This window comes from Eurypyga helias, unplaced genomic scaffold (assembly GCF_000690775.1).
Source record: "Eurypyga helias isolate BGI_N326 unplaced genomic scaffold, ASM69077v1 scaffold41806, whole genome shotgun sequence".
Taxonomy (NCBI): domain Eukaryota; kingdom Metazoa; phylum Chordata; class Aves; order Eurypygiformes; family Eurypygidae; genus Eurypyga; species Eurypyga helias.
Window position 1 is genome coordinate 1 of NW_010259288.1, and position 18,621 is coordinate 18,621.

The 18,621-nt window shown below is 52.3% G+C and overlaps 1 protein-coding gene across 1 annotated transcript; it reads left to right on the plus strand.

Moving 5' to 3' along the window:
• Positions 1 to 388: 388 nt before the first annotated feature.
• On the plus strand, positions 389 to 18,110 carry HIPK1 (homeodomain interacting protein kinase 1; the record flags this gene model as incomplete). Its single annotated transcript, XM_010154626.1, has 14 exons — positions 389 to 1,471; positions 6,392 to 6,515; positions 7,737 to 7,856; positions 8,596 to 8,682; positions 9,524 to 9,708; positions 10,010 to 10,172; positions 10,522 to 10,726; positions 11,630 to 11,751; positions 13,217 to 13,351; positions 15,855 to 15,997; positions 16,176 to 16,358; positions 16,896 to 17,111; positions 17,363 to 17,601; positions 17,974 to 18,110. Coding segments are annotated over exons 1-14 (3,135 nt in total), but the record flags the coding sequence as incomplete, so codon positions are not given.
• Between the last annotated feature and the right edge of the window lie 511 nt (positions 18,111 to 18,621).

The following is an 18,621-nucleotide window of genomic DNA, read 5'->3' on the forward strand; positions in this document are numbered from 1 at the left end:
TTGGGGATTCCCTGGGCGCTGTTTGTGCGGTGAAGGGGGAAACGGGCCTGGGGGCTGGGAGGACGCGGTCGTTGTTTCCTCAGCGTGTTCCCACTTCGGTGCTGCCTTCATTCCTCAGCACTGTTTTTCCGCCCTGTGCTGGGATCTCTTTAGCCCGTAGAAAGCCGGATAAAGAGCTCTCCGCTGTTGTTGCAGGCAGGGAGGTGAAACGCAGTAGTTCCCCCGGAGAGCCTCGCTCTGTGGGTGCCCTTGGGATCAGAAGGTTGCCTCCCTGGGTGGTAGGCACCATATGGTGCTCGGAAAAATCCCTGTCGTTCTGTTGGTCGTGCAGGTGGAGGATCTTGTTCCGTCGCAGCCTCTGCCCCCCTTAACAGTGCTCCTCTCCCTTCGCAGGTATGGCCTCACAGCTGCAGGTGTTCTCCCCTCCGTCAGTATCCTCGAGTGCCTTCTGCAGTGCCAAGAAACTGAAAGTGGAGCCCTCTGTCTGGGATGTGTCAGGACAGAGCAGTAGTGACAAGTATTATACCCACAGCAAAAACCTCCCAGCAGCTCAAGGGCAAGCAAGCTCCTCTCATCAGGTAGCCAATTTCAGCATCCCTGCCTACGACCAGAACCTCCTCCTCCCTGCTCCTTCAGTTGAGCACATCGTGGTTACAGCAGCCGACAGCACAGGCAGCAGCGCGACAGCGTCCTTCCAGAACAGCCAGTCCCTAACGCATAGGAACAACGTTTCTTTACTCGAACCGTACCAAAAATGTGGATTAAAAAGGAAAAGTGAAGAGGTCGACAGCAACGGTAGCGTGCAGATAATTGAGGAACATCCACCTCTCATGCTGCAAAACAGACCTGCGGTGGGTGCTGCGGCCACAACCACCACAGTAACCACTAAAAGCAGCAGTTCCAGCGGTGAAGGGGATTATCAGCTGGTCCAGCATGAGATCCTGTGTTCTATGACAAACAGCTATGAGGTCTTGGAGTTCTTAGGCCGAGGGACGTTTGGGCAGGTGGCGAAATGCTGGAAACGTAGCACGAAGGAGATTGTAGCCATCAAAATCCTGAAGAACCATCCTTCCTATGCTAGGCAGGGCCAGATAGAGGTGAGCATCCTCTCTCGCTTGAGCAGTGAGAATGCTGACGAGTATAACTTTGTTCGCTCCTACGAGTGCTTCCAGCACAAGAATCACACATGCCTTGTGTTTGAGATGTTGGAACAGAACTTGTATGATTTCTTAAAGCAAAATAAGTTCAGTCCGTTGCCCCTGAAATACATCCGGCCAATTCTGCAGCAAGTGGCTACTGCCTTGATGAAGCTAAAGAGCTTGGGTCTGATACACGCCGATTTGAAACCAGAAAACATCATGTTGGTGGACCCTGCGCGCCAGCCCTACAGGGTGAAGGTGATAGACTTCGGCTCAGCCAGCCACGTGTCCAAAGCCGTGTGCTCCACTTACTTGCAGTCGCGCTATTACAGGTGAGTACTGCCGCGACGCTCGCGCGCTGCGCCAGCAGGGAGGGGCTGGTCCCCAAGGGGTGCTGGGGGGTTCGCTCTGCGAATACTCAGCTTGTCTGCTCTTAGGTCTAGTCCCAGTGGAGGGGGGAGGAGGAAGTGAACAGCCTGTCCACTGTTGCGTATGTTGCCTGGAGATTTCTGAAATTTGTGTGTAAATAAATACAACTTCTTCTTTGCCGGGGTGACACAGAATGCCGTCCGATACCATCCTTTGCCCCAGGTCAGGGCAGTGAGTTGATTTTACCCTGTTGCCCCTTTGTGGTGGGTGAAGTAGCAAACTGGGGAAGGAGTACGCTGCTGTGAAGTGGGGCCTTTTGGGTGGTTTGCTGTGATCTGAAGCTACTCCGTTACACGGTCATTTAGAAGGGACAGAAGTCAAAGGGACACCACATTCTTTTTACCCCGTTTCTTCTGGTTCCATCTTTGAACTCGCTGCTTGAGCACGTGACTTCCTGTGTCAGCCCTGGGTAGGTCACGCGTTGGTGAGATGTGGAAAACGGGGCTGAGCCAGATCTCCGCTTCCCATAGTGAAACGTAGAACTGGCCTCTGCTGTGCTCCCATCTAGGAATTACGAACAAACTATGGGTAAAAAAGTTAAAGCTCAGAAACTGTCGCTAAGGCAAGCAGTGCTTTCTCTTTCCATCATTCCTCCAGCTTGGTTCCCTTGTAGGGTGTATTTCAGTAGGAGTAGCAGCACAGTCAGTGGATGCAGGAAGAACTTCTGGCATCAGAGAGGCATGACAACGACCGTGCTGTGTGCCAGCGTTGCCTTCAGTGGAATGTGAGGTTGCTTGACGCAAAACTTAAGTAGTATCTAGTCCTTCCAGCTGGGACGAGACAGAGGACTCGAGACACTCCACCCCACCCTGTGTCTCTGCCCTGTTTGATGTCTTTCCCGTCCTCGTAGCTTCAGTTGAAAGCTCTGCCTTGCTGTAGGCTTGTTCTGTTTGTTCCTCATACGCCCTGTATCCTTGCCCCCCTTTTGTGTGGTCTTTACTCCCGCTAACACCGAGCACTAGCGTTCTGTGCCATTTCTGTCATGTCATACAGCCTTTTCTTAACCCATTCCTCCTGATCTTCGCTTATTGGCACCACTCTCTCCGATTCTAAACTGGGGGTGGTTGTTTTCGGTCACGCAGTTGTCCCCCGTGCAACACAGCTCTGTTACTACAGTGCTCGCTGTCTGAAATGCAGTCTTAACGTCGTTGCATCGAAAGGGGCGGCTGCTGATCAAGAACCTGCTCGCTCTGACGCGCAGCACGTGAGCAGAGCAGCCCGGGGAGCCGTCCGGTGCTTCCCAGCTTCCGATATCGCACAAGGCGGGTTTGGCTGAGGCCGAAGCAGCGAGGGGTGATAAGCATCTGAAAGGGGCTGCTGGGAAGGAAGCTGCCTGCCCCTCTTTGTGTGCGGCACCGAGCTCCAGCCCCTTCCGCCTCCCCGACGTGGGGTGACTGACACTGCCAGAAAGGCAAATAACCTGAGATTAGATGGTGTTTCAGACTCTCTGCTTGACTGCAGTTAAGAATGCTGTGATGTGGAAATCTTATATTTAGTGATGTGTAATTAGTTTAATGGTGATGATTACTAAAATCCATAATCTAGGGCCTGATGGAGATGGCGTGGAAACCAGGTTACTGTGGGAGAACTGGATTGCTTTCCCATATTCGTGTTAGCGTTTGGGTGAGTTCTGAGTTGTCGACGTTTTCGATGCTGAGTTTAACAAAACAGTACAGGCCAATTCTTCGCTTGGCTCTCTGTCAGCTATTACAAACAAACTTCCCGTTCTGTGTTCAGCTTTTAATACTTGTCACCGGCGCTTAGGCAACCTCTGTCTCTAGAGACACATGAACCAGCCAGACTCGGGTGCTCTGAGGTGGATTTTCTGATATATATATATATACCCTGAAGGAAAACCTTCCATTATTAATTACGGTCAGTGCTGCTGGAGGTCACCTTGTCCAACAGCCCCGCTCGCTCCAGGTTCTGGTTGTACTTCTGGCAGTTGGGCAGCTTGCTTTGCTCTGGATGGCGCTGCCAGAGCCACACATCCAGCTGGGGTGCCAGGGAAGGCCTGTTGAGGCTGCCTGGTGCTCTGCGTTACACGCAGGTACAGCCGTGGTGCGGGTCTTGCTCGCGTCCCTCCCTCCTGGTGCCTCCTGCGGGCCAGCGTAGCTGCCCTAGCAACCGAAGCTGCTGAGCTGAAGGGTTGAGCGCTCTGGGCCAGGGGAGGGTGGTGCTGGGTGCTGAGGGAGCTCGCAGGGTGCAGCATCTGCTTCTTACCTCTGCTTTGGGCCGCACAACCTTCTGCCCCAGCCCTGTCGGCCCGGGGAGCAGCAGTGCACGCTGCCAGCTCTCGGCTAATCCAGCTCCGAGTGGGGACCGGGCTCTTGGCTGCATCACTCCTGGCAGTTGTACAACCTTCGTGTTTCCATCCTTCCTCGTGAGGGCGAGGGCTGAGGCCCCGTGTGTCTGTTTTGAAATGCTAAAAGAAAGTGTCAGATTTTTCTACTACTGCCATGAATCCTCTCTCCTCGGAGAGTGCCTGGGCCTATTTGCCAGCTTTGGAAGTCGGAGCTCGGCAGGCTTGCGTGCAAAGGATGTTGTTGGTCTCTGTTTCGAAGAGCTTAAGGTGCTGAAGTGTCTGACAGCAGCTCTGAACGTGCCCTGCAGAGTCGCCTCTCGCAAGGCCACCAGGTACGGTGGCGTTATGAGGAGGATCCGCCTGAGCAGCTCTGCCCCGAATCGGGACGAAGCCAGGGGCTTGGGAGAAGTTCACTTCTTTGGTTTCAGGGAACGAAACGCAGAGTTCAACTCGCTGTTTTGGTACTGAGGGTTCGGAATACCCAAGTCTATTCCAGCAGGGAAAGACTGACAAACTGTCACATCCAGCCTTTGCTGCTGCTAATCTCCCTTCTCACTGGAACTGGGGGGATTTTTTAATCCACAGAAAGATTAGCGCTCTCCTTATGCCACGAACCACTTGTAGTTTGTTTACCAGTCCAAACCAAGGAAGCGTAGCATGCGGGGTTGAGTCCTGTCCAAACTGCAAATTCTCCTGTAAGTAGGATGATCAAGAGGATCAGTGCAGGTTGTTGATGATGACCAGACTAATGACACTGGGGTTCGGAAAATCCCGCGTGAATGACTGTCAAACTCGCCGCTTGTGAAGACCAAAGCCCCACAGAAATGGATTCCTCTTGGCAGCACCTGGTAGCCGATGGAAAGTCAGGTCCATTCCAGCGTAGCCCTTTAAAACACACATGTTTAGCAGGACTAATATCAGATACTTAGAATATTTGCATAATCATTTCATAGTTTCACATCTGTGCAGCCATTCCGAAGTTGGCTGCTGCCGGGGATAGATGAGCAGAAGGTGGAAACATTGGTGTCCAGGGAAGTGTCCGAAGGCCTTAGCATAAATGGTCTGTTATTCCGATTGCTGGGGGGATCGGGGCTGGTCTGGGGAGCTCAGACGTAACAGAGGAACCTCCTTGCTCGAAAGCCAAGTGACAGAGACTCGCTGTGACCCCGCTGCAGCTGACAGCTGGGTCAGCTACCTGCCTTTGGATAGATCCTGCGCTTTCCCTGGACACTGTGCCGGGCGGCTGGGATGAGCGCGTTTGTTTTGGAGACTGGCTAATGACAACTGGGTAGTCACCTAAACCAGAAGCTGTATCTCTGTCACCGTGACACTAAGGGTGATTAATTGGAGAGTCACTTCTTGCCAGTACAGGCAGTTGGGAGGTACATTCGGGTTGGAGAGCTGGGGACGGTGTCGGATCTGTTGACACCTCTACGTTATGCAAGTCCTGTTGTTCAGGATCCTGTAGAAAGATCAGAAGGGGTTGCAGAGCCTTTGTTGACAGCAGGAACACCCACGCTGTCGCGTGAGAAATGTCAGGCAAGCCCAGGGACGGGCTGTCCAGGTCACAGCCGGAAAGCAGATCGCTGGAGTTTAGGGTTTTCCTGCCTTCTCTTGCCCTTGTGTCGGTTATGCACGACAAAGATCAAGGTTTTCGTGTTTCCTGTAGTTTCCAGAGTAAATTCCCACGCCAGCTCACGTGGGGTTTGCAGCACCTGGGTTTTGTGCTGTATGCAAATGTGTGACCAGAATTTAGCCTGACGGAACGGCGTCGGTTTGTGTCGGAGCCGTGTGTAGGTGAAGAGTTGTGCTAAAACATCCTTTGTGTTATGAGTCAGTTCCAGACGGAAATCTCCCTGGAATTCCAACCTGTTGCAGAAGCAAACCCTGCTTGGAGTTGGAGTTTATCCCCTTCTCGTACGGGCTAGGCCAGGCAGGTGGATTTTGCAGGAGGCCGTGGGTCAGCGCGCAGGGACCTGTAGCGCAGCCTTGCCAGGAGGCACGTCTCCGGCGGCGTTCCCTCCGTCTGTTTAAGCTCGGAACTCTCCAAACAAACCCTGTAGGGAAGAACCCCAGCCGCACGCCCCTTTTGTGGCTCTGCAGATGCTGCTCTTTTCCCCATGAAAACAAGCAGCCTCCTGCTTGGGAACTGCTTCCCAGAGAAGGCCGAGCACCGTTTGCTGGGACAGCGAACCCCAGTTCCCGTTGGGGCAGGCTGTGCACTGTCTGGGGGCCCCTCGCCCCTCTCGTGCCGTCGGGTGTCGTTACGCCGGTGACTGAGGGATCGGCTTTGTGGTTGTGCAGGGACCACCTGGGCCTTTGGGTGCTCCGTGGCGATAAACCGCATCCGGCCGTGTCACTGGGCTGGAAGCTTGGGATGTGCCAGGCCACTTGAGGGAACATCTTCAGCTTTGAAATTTGACACAGGTTTACTTGTGCTTGGGGGAGGGAAGGGGGGGGCATTCTGCAGCGTGGTTCACAGGGAAGGAAGATTCTCATTTTTGTTTTGTTTTAACAGGGCTCCCGAAATCATCCTGGGCCTGCCCTTCTGCGAAGCCATTGACATGTGGTCGCTGGGCTGTGTGATCGCGGAGCTGTTCCTGGGCTGGCCGCTCTATCCAGGAGCGTCTGAGTACGATCAGGTGAGAGTGGGTGCGAGTGCCTGGGGAGTGCGGGGCGCTGGGGCGGAACCACAGGTCTGTGGTGGGGCCCTCTGTACCCAGCATGTCCCATGCCAAGTTTCAGCTCTGGCCGGTCATCTGGGTTCATTCTCTGATGTTCCCTTTGCCTGTCAGTCTCTGTATGTGGGGTTCTGCGTGTTTTAACTACGAGCACAGAGTCAGTTGACAGTGAACCCCCGGCTTCCCAGCCAAGAGCTGTTGAAACACCTTCCTGTCAAAACAGAAGTGAGGTGTGTGCCCTGACGTGAAACGCCCTCTGTAATTTCACCATGAGGGCAGTTTTTCCATGTGGAGACAGGGCAAGCCTATCATTCCTGTCCTGTTAATACCTACAGCGGCCCTCGTTTGTAATGCAAAGTGGGAGCCCCAAGCTGTCTCTGAAATGGAGGGGCAGGAGTCTGCAAAGGCATCTTGAACTAATTGCTTCTTTCCATGGATGCTTTGCATTATTACCTGGGCAAGTCAGCGGCCTGCAAGAGGGCAGAGAGGCTGCACCGCAGGCTCTTGAGGGTGACCTTTCCACTGTGGTTTTATGGTGGCATCTTCTCACAGTACTTGGTGTAGTTTTCCTTATGTGATACAATACGTGACAGCTTACTGAGTTGGAAGACTTCCTGGTGTTACGTCTTCCCAGCACTGCACGTTTCCAAAGGAAACACAGCGGTACCTTCACGAGCAGGGCGAGCTAGACAATAACTGAGGTTCGGCATGGCGTTCCTCACACGCTGCCCTGCGTGTAATTCTGAGAACCTTATCTAGCGTAGGTGGGTGGGGAGGAGGTGCTTTTTCCATTGCCTCATAGGCAGGATTCCGCAGTCCTTAGCGAGGCAGCGTGAGGTGTGACTTCGTGTGCTGACAGTGATAGCTGACTTGCCCTTGAAAAGTGGGGATGACCTGTTTCATGTCTCCTGAGATCCTGCACCAGCAGGTAAAAGCTCGGGCAGAACCTGCGAGAGGAACTCTCCAGGAGTGAGTTCATGGCTTGGGATGGGGTTTACAATTAGTTTTTTAAAAAGTGTCCTTACAAGTGCTGGGGGTGCTCCCTTTAATTGTGCGGTTATCTGGGCATTCTTTAACTCCAGGTTGACTCCTGTTCCCTGTGAACAAACCTGGCTGACAGTTACTCCATCGGCTAGAAGTTCTTTATATCGGGGTGCTCATGCTTTCAATTTTCTTTCCTAGATTCGTTATATTTCACAAACTCAAGGCCTTCCAGCAGAGTACCTTCTCAGTGCGGGAACGAAAACAAGCAGGTTTTTTAACAGAGATCCAAATTTGGGATACCCCCTGTGGAGGCTAAAGGTTGGTCTGTCTTTTTAATTCCCAGTTGTTTTGTTCATTCAGGACTTGATCGAAATTCACACCCGGTTTTAGTGTGCTGGGAAGACACTGGGGGTGAGGATTGGATTTGAAGTGCCGTTCAGACGTAGCTGATGGGTGGCTGCGTCTCGGCACTGCGCAGGCCTCCTGGTTACGCCCCTGACGACAGCAGCTGATAGTGCCAGCGCAGAGGGGGCGTTGGGTAATGGGGTGATGGTTCCTGTTATGGCCTGCTCAGTCCCGGTGAAGCGTGTCACCGTGTTGTCATCTCCTGACAACACAGGGAGTGAATCGGGGGGATTTCGTGGTGGTCTCTGTTAGTTTAACAACACTCTGGTGAGGTACTGGCAGAGGACAGGAGAGGGTCGGACGTACGCTTGATTTGCCTTCAATGCTTCAAAGGAAGGGGATTTTGCCTTTCTTTGTAGAAGAGGGATTTTTAAATATTTATAGTCTCTTCCAAAATTGGAAATGTTGAGTTGTTCTGGCCGTGCTCTGCCTAACAGAGCCCTGACGTGAGGTCATCCTGTTGTTGATTCAGCTTTGACGAACGGCCTTTCCAGCTGGGGGCACGTGAGCCCGTGGTGCTGTGGTTGGCCTGCTGGCACGCGGTTTGTCTTGACGCCGGCGGAGCATCACCTGGCTCGGCTCTTTTCTTGCTGCTTGTGCTCTGTCAGGATGCAATATCTCAATTTATATTAACGAGTGCTTTCTTCTGTAGACCCCAGAAGAACATGAGTTGGAGACGGGAATAAAATCAAAAGAAGCTCGGAAATATATATTCAACTGTTTGGATGATATGGCGCAGGTGTGTGGAGATCGTGGAATGCGCGGGTAGCCACCACATTAATTACGTGAATTAACAGATCTCTGAAAACGAGGCTCCTGTGGCACAGCAGTCCTCTTGCCATGCTGTTGAGAACACGGATGTAGGTTTGTCGTGGCGCTGACTTGCACTGGAAGCGCTGCGCTGTCAACTCTCCAGATGTTCGTTAGGAAGCTGTTAGACATGTCTTGGTTTTTCCTGAGCCTTGATCCGGTGGATGCAACAAGCGTGCTTGGCCTGACAAGTGTGTTAGCACTGCAAGTAGTTGAGCAGTAGGAAAGCTCAGCCCCTCCGTGTGTCCTGTGGGATTAGGCCCCTTACTGAACTTTGGAAAAGTTGACAGGAAGTCCAGGTTGGCTTATTTTTTAATTCTCTTTTCAGAGGTAAATTGAAGGAATAGCCAAGTGGTCTTAGTATCATGAGGCCTTGAATCTTAAATACGTTGGTCTCAACTTTCAGTGCTGTTGCAGCTGTTCTCATCACTTTACATCTGTGCAGAGGATGTAGAATCTTGCCATCCTGGCTCGCTAGTTCCTTAGACCCCCCCCAGAACGTTGAGGGCATATTGCCAGGCAGCGGAGAATGAGCCTGGTTGGCATCTATTGAACAGGCCAACTTCATGCTGAGGTGAGAATTCCATGTGCTAGTTTGGCTTCCCTTTATAGAATGAGCAAGGGAGAGGTGGTGCGTTAGTGCTGTGGTATATAAAATTAAGCTGGTTAAGAGACAGGAATGCTTAATAAATATTTCTGCGTGAGGCGAAACAGCTGAATGTTTAGGTAGCGATCTGATGTTTGCGTGAACTGCTCATTTTATTTTCAAGGTGAATATGTCTACAGACTTAGAAGGGACTGACATGTTGGCAGAGAAGGCTGACCGAAGGGAATATATTGATTTGCTGAAGAAAATGTTGACTATTGATGCAGATAAGAGAATTACTCCACTGAAGACTTTGAACCATCCATTTGTGACAATGACACATCTCCTGGATTTCCCACACAGTAATCAGTAGGCTTCCTTCCATCGCTTGTTTTGTTTCGGGGGCAGCTCCTGGAGCACAGAGCAGCTCTTCCCTGCTTTCTCGGGGCTGTTTTCTGCCGTTTCTGGCTGATATACAAATAGCAGTGACACGTATAAGGAATGGAATGGTCATAAGCTGCTTTTTCATGTTTTAGGACCTCCTTGGTTTGGGAGTGGGGGTGGGAAAAGGGACCTAAACCTAGAGGCATGTGCATAAAGTTGGGTATCTGTCATGTGTGTTGTGCTGGGTTTACACATCTGATGTTTTCCTTCTGTCGTTCTGTTTCAGTGTGAAATCTTGCTTTCAGAACATGGAGATCTGCAAGCGCAGAGTTAGTATGTATGACACGGTGAACCAGATTAAGAGCCCGTTCACGACTCACGTTGCCCCTAACACAAGCACAAACCTGACCATGAGCTTTAACAACCAGCTCAATACAGTGCACAACCAGGTACAGCATCTTTAGCTGCTTTGGACTGATGCAGTAGTCTTTGTGTCTCCAGGCTGAGCCCTGCTCGGCAAAACACTGTATTCAGATTTCTCTCCAGAATTTGTAGTCTTGTCCTGAAATGTAATTTTCCAAAACTGAGGCCAAGGCAATCCCTTTGTTTCACCTGATCGGGGTTGCCTGTCAGCTCAGCAACCTAAGTGAAGGTGGTGCAATTCATGTTTTCTCTCCTGTGTTGGCTTGTGCTTTTTACCCAAGACCTTTTCCGGGTGCTCGCGTTGGCGTAACGCTGATGGTTCTGCTGTGTGCTTTGTAACAAGTGATGAATCTTATTTATGGTTTTTCCCCCTAGGCCAGCGTATTGGCTTCCAATTCTACTGCCGCTGCTACTCTTTACTCCGTGCGGAACTACCAGTCTGCCCTGTATCCATCCTCGGCAGCTCCGGTGGCAGGAGTGGCGCAGCAGAGCGTGTCCCTGCAGCCTGGAACCACCCAGATCTGCACGCAGACGGACCCCTTCCAGCAAACCTTCATTGTTTGTCCCCCCGCTTTCCAGAGTAAGCTTTGAAGGGGTTGGGGTCCCAGTTGGGTAGGGAGGAGTCGTGATGTGCGCGGAGCGGAGCGGAGGAGGCACGGAAGACCGTGCCGTGCGTGTCACAGGGCGCTCTGGCACCAGGTGCAAGCGCAGAATCAGGTCAGGCGTGTGTAGACAGTTTGGTTCTCTTCCAGGTCGTGCTTGAACAGGTGACAGGATCTCGCCTGCCTAGGTTGCAGCCTTCATCTGGTTCCTCAACCAGTTTTTCCCCCCAAACTGAACACAACAGCATTCCACAGAAAGCAGGGAGCAGTGGAGCCAGACCTATCCGAAAATAGGGAAGTGCTTGTATGTCAGGAGTGAGTGTCTGCGCTGAGTCTGGGCTCACAGGTGCCGGTGCAACCGTGCAGCTTGCTAGCACGGAATTGTCACGGGTCGCGGGTAGGTGAGGTTCGGACAAGCCCAGCTCCGGTAATCCCGGCAGGTCTCTCGTTATGTTTGTGTCTGCCTTGTCTCAGCATGGCGGGTTGTCTCTGCAGTGGGCATTGATGGAGTAAGGGCTGAAGTCAGGCTCAAGCCACATGGAACTAGGTGTCTGTTATCCGTGTTTCTGAAGGCAACACCATAGGCTTCAGCAAAGCCCAGCCTTCGAGGACTGGTCCACGGTGGCCCTTTGGCGCACCTGGCCTGCAGCAGTGTGGCCTGCAGCAGTGTGGCCTGCAGCAGATGTTCCATTCCGAGTGTGGCAGCAGTGTGCAGCAGATGTTCCATTCCGAGTGTGCTTTCATCAAAGGGAACGGCTTCTCCTTCCCTTCCGCTGACTGTTTTCTGCCCTGACCTGGCAGGAATTTGAGTTTGGAAAGGAATTTTTTAAAAAAGAGCATAACAGAGCAGCTTAGCAGTCATGTGTTCTTGTCCTCCACAGCCGGACTTCAGGCAACTACAAAGCATTCTGGGTTCCCTGTACGGATGGAGAATGCTGTCCCGATTGTACCGCAAGCACCTGCGGCTCAGCCACTGCAGATCCAGTCCGGAGTTCTCACCCAGGTAAAGACAGTAGAATCCCTGGGGTTACCTGCAATTCCTGCCGCCATCCCGGAGACCCCGAGTGCCCCTCTGGTGCCGGGGTGAGCGCAGGGCGTTCTCGGAACACCGAGAGCTTCAGTGCAGACAGTGTTGTTTCCGTTTGCTCTGTTTTTCTGGAATATTAAGGTCTGAGCTATTTTATGTCATGTGCCTCCCTGGGTTTAGGAGTCTTGACTTAACACTGGGAATAAATATGTAGTTTCCAGCTGCTAAAAACATGCTGTGTTTTTTGCAGGGGTGTACCCTGCCTTCTAGGTAGTGGTGTATGGTTTTGCCTACACTTTAGAAATGTGGCAGCAAATTTTAGAAGAAATCAGTTTTGTGAGAAGCGAGATCCCAGTAAACGGAAGTGGCAGCGCAGACAACTCGTTAAAATTTCATCTTTAAATCAACACAATGTTATCTGGGCCCCTCCCCGTTAGTTGCATTGTTAGTGTGCATCGATGTGTAGCGGTGATGTACCTCCTTCTGCGGTTTGCAGGTTAAATAATAGCAAAATTCACAAAGAATTCTAAGAAGTTACGTTTTAAGCATTAGTAATGGGTCATAAATTAAATCAGTTTTTATTTCGAAAAGGTGAGGCTTTAGCATGCAGTGAGCGCCCACTGATTCACAGGTCTTGCTCGCTGGAAATCTAGTCGCCTTTACAATTTCAGTGCACTTTTATTTATTTGCATAGTCTGAATTCTGCTGACATTAACACACCCTTCTAGCTTCCCTCTCCAGGCAGGGTATGGTACTTCCTGACCTACTTGTAGGGGAGTCATTTTAGACTGTTTACTCCGAATGATTTGGTGGCATTCTGTGATCTCTGGTTTGTTCAGCGTAATTGCGCAGGTTAACGATACCCGAAAAGCAGAACACGCTCCTGCGGCGCCCCGCCTGACTCCAAGCCCTGCTTCTGCTGAGAGTGCACGTTGAGGATCTGGGTTTAATTAGACATTCCGTGGACCACTAAGTGTCTTAGCAGTTTCATCACAGATAACGTTGCTCTTCTGTGGTACAAAAGACCTACCGTGCCTTCTGCTAAACCCCTTAGTTTACCTTTTCCAGGGCACTGTGGAGTACGATAGTGAGCGCCGTGGCCCGCCGGGGTGCGGTTTGTGCGGGGGGGTGCAGGGCAGGTGCTGTGACGTGCTCTCTGCGACCCACTGAAGTGTCAGTAGCTGAACACCATTTTGTTTTTACATTTTAACTGTGTCATCGGAGAGATCCTGTTCCTTGTGTTCCCCTCAGGGACATGTAATTGCTTAGAGGAACATGCCCGGAGGGTCTGGGTGTGGGTTCCACCGCATCCATTGCAACCCTGGAGTCTGCTCAAGCACCATAGAATGCCAGTGAGGTGAAGCCTTTTCTGGCCCTATTGCTGAACCCCCTTGTCCTGCTCCGTACGTGTGTTTCACTCACTGCCTGATCTACATTTCAGGGAAGCTGTACACCACTAATGGTAGCAACTCTTCATCCTCAAGTAGCCACCATCACGCCGCAGTATGCGGTGCCCTTTACTCTGAACTGCGCAGCCGGCCGGCCGGCGCTAGTAGAACAGACGGCTGCAGTACTGGTAATTGCCTCCCTTGATTGTGTTCACTAACTGAGTTTTTGTTTTAACTTAGACTTGCAGAGGGCATGGAAGCATGTGCCATCTTGTGGCTGTGTTCTTGCTACATCTTAATGTCTCGTTGTTTTCCTCCCCAACATTGCTGAAGCACTGTCTGACTCTGACGTTTAGTGTGGCTCTGTAAAGAATCCAGATCCATTGACTGACTTTTCACTAGCCCAGCATTATAAAGCTCTTCTAAGCTACACTGTAGAAGAGTTGTAATTGCCCTTGCTCTTCGCTTACTGTCCTGTCTTTGCCTTTTGATTGCTGAATACAAAGGAATCGGTCGTTAGCTGGACTCTGCTACAGGTACCTGGATGGCCAGAATTTGAACCACTTGGCAAGTTAGCTACGTATTTCGTTTTCGGCGCTTGTAAAGCTGCTTTGCACGTAGACGTGTTTCAGGTGATTAAGCACAGGCTAAAACCTCCAGCGAGGGCAAACTATTGGATGTGTTGCTTTAGCAGTCGATTTCCCTTAGCCTCTGTTGAACCCTGACCACGATTTTCTGGCCGTGGGTTATTTGTAGCCAGTCGCAGGTAGCTCGCTAATCCCGACCAAGAGGTGTCCTTCACAGAACTCTCAGTTCACACGCATTTCGGGGTTGAAATTAAAGGGAAGCTCTGGTATCCAAATGGCAAGAGCTAGCTTTCAGGCTATTTGGAACCATTTTTTAAGAGGACGGGGGCAGGGAATAAACGCACCCTTACGAAGCCTGCTCTTCTGTACTGGCTTGGCACCTGCGTCAGGCCAGCTTCGCAGAGGCCACAAAGTCATCGTGAAACTCCAGAATCAGATCAGTGAAGCTTACGAAAGCACTGCCGTGCACTCGCGTGCCGGTGCCCTCACGCCTCAAAGCACATCCCATTACGTGAACCATGTTGTTTCTTGTGGCTTCCCAGTGCTAGTTTGAGTGTCGTTTCCTTCCAAGAGGGAGACTGCAGAGGTGGAATTTGCTGGAGTCATACCTGTGCTGAAGTCAAACCCCACCCCTTCGGGTTCTGAACTGAGTTAACCGCTCCCCGTTCCTGAGGACGGGAAGGCAGGAGAGCGGGCTCTCCTGGGTCACAGCTCGGAGCTCAGCAGACCCCGGGATCCACCTCCTTTCCTCCTCCTGCATTTTGATTGCTGAAGGGCTGCAGCCTGGGCTCTGAAAAGGGCCCGGGGTGACTGTAGCAGAGCTTGGGACACGTGAGCTGTTAGTAATGTTTCCCAAAGTGTCTTTGGGCTCCTGATTCAACAGGCAAATTGCGTTCTCCCGTGTGTGCAGTGGGTTTGGCGCTCAGCTCCCCTGCACGGCAGCGGAGATCAGAGCCGGCGCTCCATGAGCCTGGACTCTTGAGTTTCTCTGGAGGGCTTGCTTTGGATTCTGGGAGCCTTTGGTGTGAATTGGCTCACCTTTAGTGCTTCCGACACTTCTCCCTTGCTGCTTCCCCTGAGTTTGCATCAGCCATTTGCTCAGCTTTGCATATTTTTGTCCTTCCTCTGTCAAACAGTTCGTCGCTTGGAAGGCCCGATTTCTGCCTCTCAGTGGGAATTTAGATCTTGCTGTATTAAACTCTCTGCTTTGTCTTGTGCAGGTGTTGGCTTTTGGAAAGACGCATGGTGTGACTTTTAACATATATTTTTTTTTTTTTTTTTTTTTTTTTTTTTTTTACATATTATTATTCCGCTTACGTTGGCAGAGGTTTTAGCAGTTCTCTGCTTTGAAGGCTCCTTGTGTGGAACCAGTGTTTGTAATCGGTGGATCTGTTACTTGCAGAAATATGTTTTTAAAACAGCAGGTGGTTAGGGGTTTGCAGATCAAACTGCAAGAAAGAGCCATATATTTTCAAAATTATAGAAATGTACTGCCAAATTGGTTTGGTTTGGGTTTTTTCTTCCCCTGGAAAAAAAATAATCTGCATTTTGTCGACCTGGCCAGGACCGTGAACCACGCCAGAGAGTGGAAAATGTCTCCACGGATCTCCCCTGTTACTAAACTTCTTCTCAGCATGGCTGTTCGTAAATACTTCAGTTGAGGTGGGGAGAATTTTCGCAGTAACAACACCACCTCAGCTCTCGATGTGAGAGCCCTGGGAGGCAGCAAAGCAGAAAGGACCAAATTGGCTTCCCGCTTCGGAATCCGTCAGCGGAGCGGCGTGCGGGACGGGCAGGACCTGCCCTGCACGCTCGTGCCACATCTGGCAGTGCCGTGTGCGGCTGCAGGCGGCCGTGCGGTGTTAATGCTCTTTCCCCAGGGGACATCCGCGATGCCAGAGCTTAGCAAGGTGTCAGGGGAGCTCCTTTCTCTGGTTTTCGTGTTCTCTGGCTGTGCTGAGACCTTATGAGAAAGCGCAATGATGTGCCGTTATCTCTGCAAGCTAACAGTCTCCACGAGTGCATTTATTGCTTGGAACAAGTCTCCCTCCTCCTGTAGGAACTGTAACGTAGTGAACCTGTGTGTCTGTCTGTTGTTTTGCAGCAGGCCTGGCCTGGGGGAACCCAGCAGATTCTGCTTCCTTCCACCTGGCAGCAGCTCCCAGGGGTTGCTTTGCACAACTCTGTGCAGCCAGCGGCCGTGATTCCGGAGACGATCGGCGGCAGCCAGCAGTTAGCTGACTGGAGGTAGGGATTGCGCAGGGTCCAACCCCTGCCGAACGGAAGTACGTGCCCTCGCAGCACTGCCTGTAGTGCGCAGAAGTTCTCCTTTCCCTTCAAAAGCACGCGGTGGCTCGGTGCAGCATGCAGCACCTGCACTGCAGCCATGGGATTTAGATCTTTCTTTTTTGTTTTTCGGCTCCAGGAACGCACATTCCCATGGAAATCAGTATAGCACTCTCATGCAACAGCCCTCACTGCTGACCAACCACGTGACGTTAGCTACAGCGCAGCCCCTGAATGTTGGAGTCGCTCACGTCGTTCGGCAGCAGCAGAGTGGTAACGTTGCGGCCAAGAAGAACAAGCAGCCAGCACCCACGGCAGCCAAGTAAGGCCCCATTCCCGGCCCTGGAAAGGCTGGGGCGGGGGGTTGTGATGGTCGCCTTTATGGTGTGAAAACTGGCCTTTCCATCGCAGCGGCGTTGTCTCTGTGACTTTTCAACGTGCCGCAGTCGCTTTTAAAGGCGTCTAGGAACGCGTCGCTGTGCTGTAGTCGCTGATGGGGTCGTAGCAATTACAGCGCAGGGAACGTGGCTGGCCAGGTATTGATTTGGGGGGAGGGGGTTATGCATTGAGGGGTGTTGGTGCCACAGCAATACAAGTGACAGGATCGACATCTGCCTGACAAGGGGCGGCAGGTTCCCGGCAGCGTTTAGATTAACCGGTGCCGTTCGGAGCGTCGCTGAGGGCGTTGGTCCCCCTGGGCTGTGTTCCATGGTGCTCCCCTGTACGAGTGTCTGCACAGAGGGGCTCAGCGTGCTTGTGTACGCGCTCCAGGCTGCCGGAGCCCGGCTGCTCGTCACGCCTGTGCTGCTTCGTCCCCGCCTGCTGACACGTAGCTGAATTCTGCTTTGGTTTCCTGCAGGCCCAGCGCAGCTCTGGAGACTGTGCCCTCCCAGGTTTACTCTCTCATCGGGAGCAGTCCTCTGCGCTCCACCTCCTCCTCTTCCAACGTGCTCGTCCCAGTGCAGGAGCAGCACCAGCCCATCGTGATCCCAGACACTCCAAGCCCTCCGGTCAGCGTCATCACCATTCGCAGCGACACTGATGAGGAAGAGGACAGCAAATACAAACCTGCCAGGTAGGAATTCCACGTAGGCAGCCAGGACTGGCCTGTCCTGAGCTCAGCCCAAGCATCAAGGAGAGTGGAGAGCACTACGTGCAAGGCCCTGGATAGGCTAGGAAACACAGCAGAAGACAAAATTCTGCATCGTGCCTGCTGTGCTGTGTGTGTCTCTTGTCATCTGACAGGGAGGGGGCTGTGAGGTGTGGTATCCTGTGGGAAAAGCTAGAATGTTTCCCATTCATTTGAGGTTTTTTTGTCCCCTGCAGTTTGGGTATGAAGCAGAGGTCCAATGTCATCAGCTACGTTACTGTTAACGACTCCCCGGATTCCGACTCCTCCCTGAATAGCCCCTATGCCGCAGACCCACTGTCCTCTCTCAGGAGCACAGGCGGTGCCCTGGAGCTGCCGAGCAGAGGAGCGGCAGACAGCTCCAGCTCTCGGACTATCATCGTGCCGCCGCTGAAAACGCAGCTCAACGACTGCATCGTGGCCACCCAGGCGTCGGGTAGGTGTGCTCACGGGTTACTGTGCTCGGGAGTTCTTGCCAAGGCCCGGCTACTGCCTTATCCCCGACAGCTTCGGTCTCCCAGTGCTGCACTACCTGCACTGGGTCTCCAGCAGTGTTAGGCTTGGGTAGGTGCTGTTCGGAGGGTGCCAGCCTTGCTCTGGTTTCGGTTGCATTGATGGAGTTACCTCTCGGATGCGTTCAGTTGCGTGTAGAAAGATCTATAAGAATTCCTGATGACTTATTGTACAGTCAGGTTTTAAATGGTAGTTGAAGAAGAGGGTCGCCAGAGCATTCGTTGGTTACCTAAGCTGGTTTTCGCGGGGTATGGCGTGAGAGGGACGAATGGACTAAGCTTCTGAAATCTTTCAGGCATCCTGAGCAGCACCAGTAAGACCAAGCCAGTGGCCTCCGTCAGCGGGCAGTCGTCGGGATGCTGCATAACTCCCACCGGGTACCGCTCGCATCGCGTGGTAGCGAACGGCGTGCAGCCCCTCAACCTCAGCCAGGTGAGCACCGGGTGACTCTGACCTTGGGACGTGACGCTTCAGAAACACTTTGCTGTACGTCAGGGAGAGCGACTGATTGCAGGAGGATCGAAGGCTGCGACCTCGTTAATTTTTTGAAGCTGAGCTATACAGGGCAGGGTAAACTCTGTAGGGAGGATAGCTGGAGTTCCTTGAGGCAAAGGATTTGTTCCTGTTCCAGAGGGCAGGAGGAGGAAGCGTGGTTCTGCCCCTGTTCTTTCGCGGTACTCCTGGTCACGCCTGGCTTGCAGCGAGTCCTTCCTGCCACTTAGGCGGGAGGGAGGGTGAAACCAGGATCCAGCTGTTGAATGGGAGTAGCACTGAGGGCACTCAGCAGGATGAGGAGGTCCTTTTGTTCTTTACCTTCCTTCTCTAGATCTTGCCAAGGCCCCGCCAGGAGATTAAGGCTGGACCTTGTCTCAAACCATCAGCACTCGACTGCCCTTGAAATTCTGAGCTTGGTTTCCCGTCATAGAATCATTTGGGTTGGAAG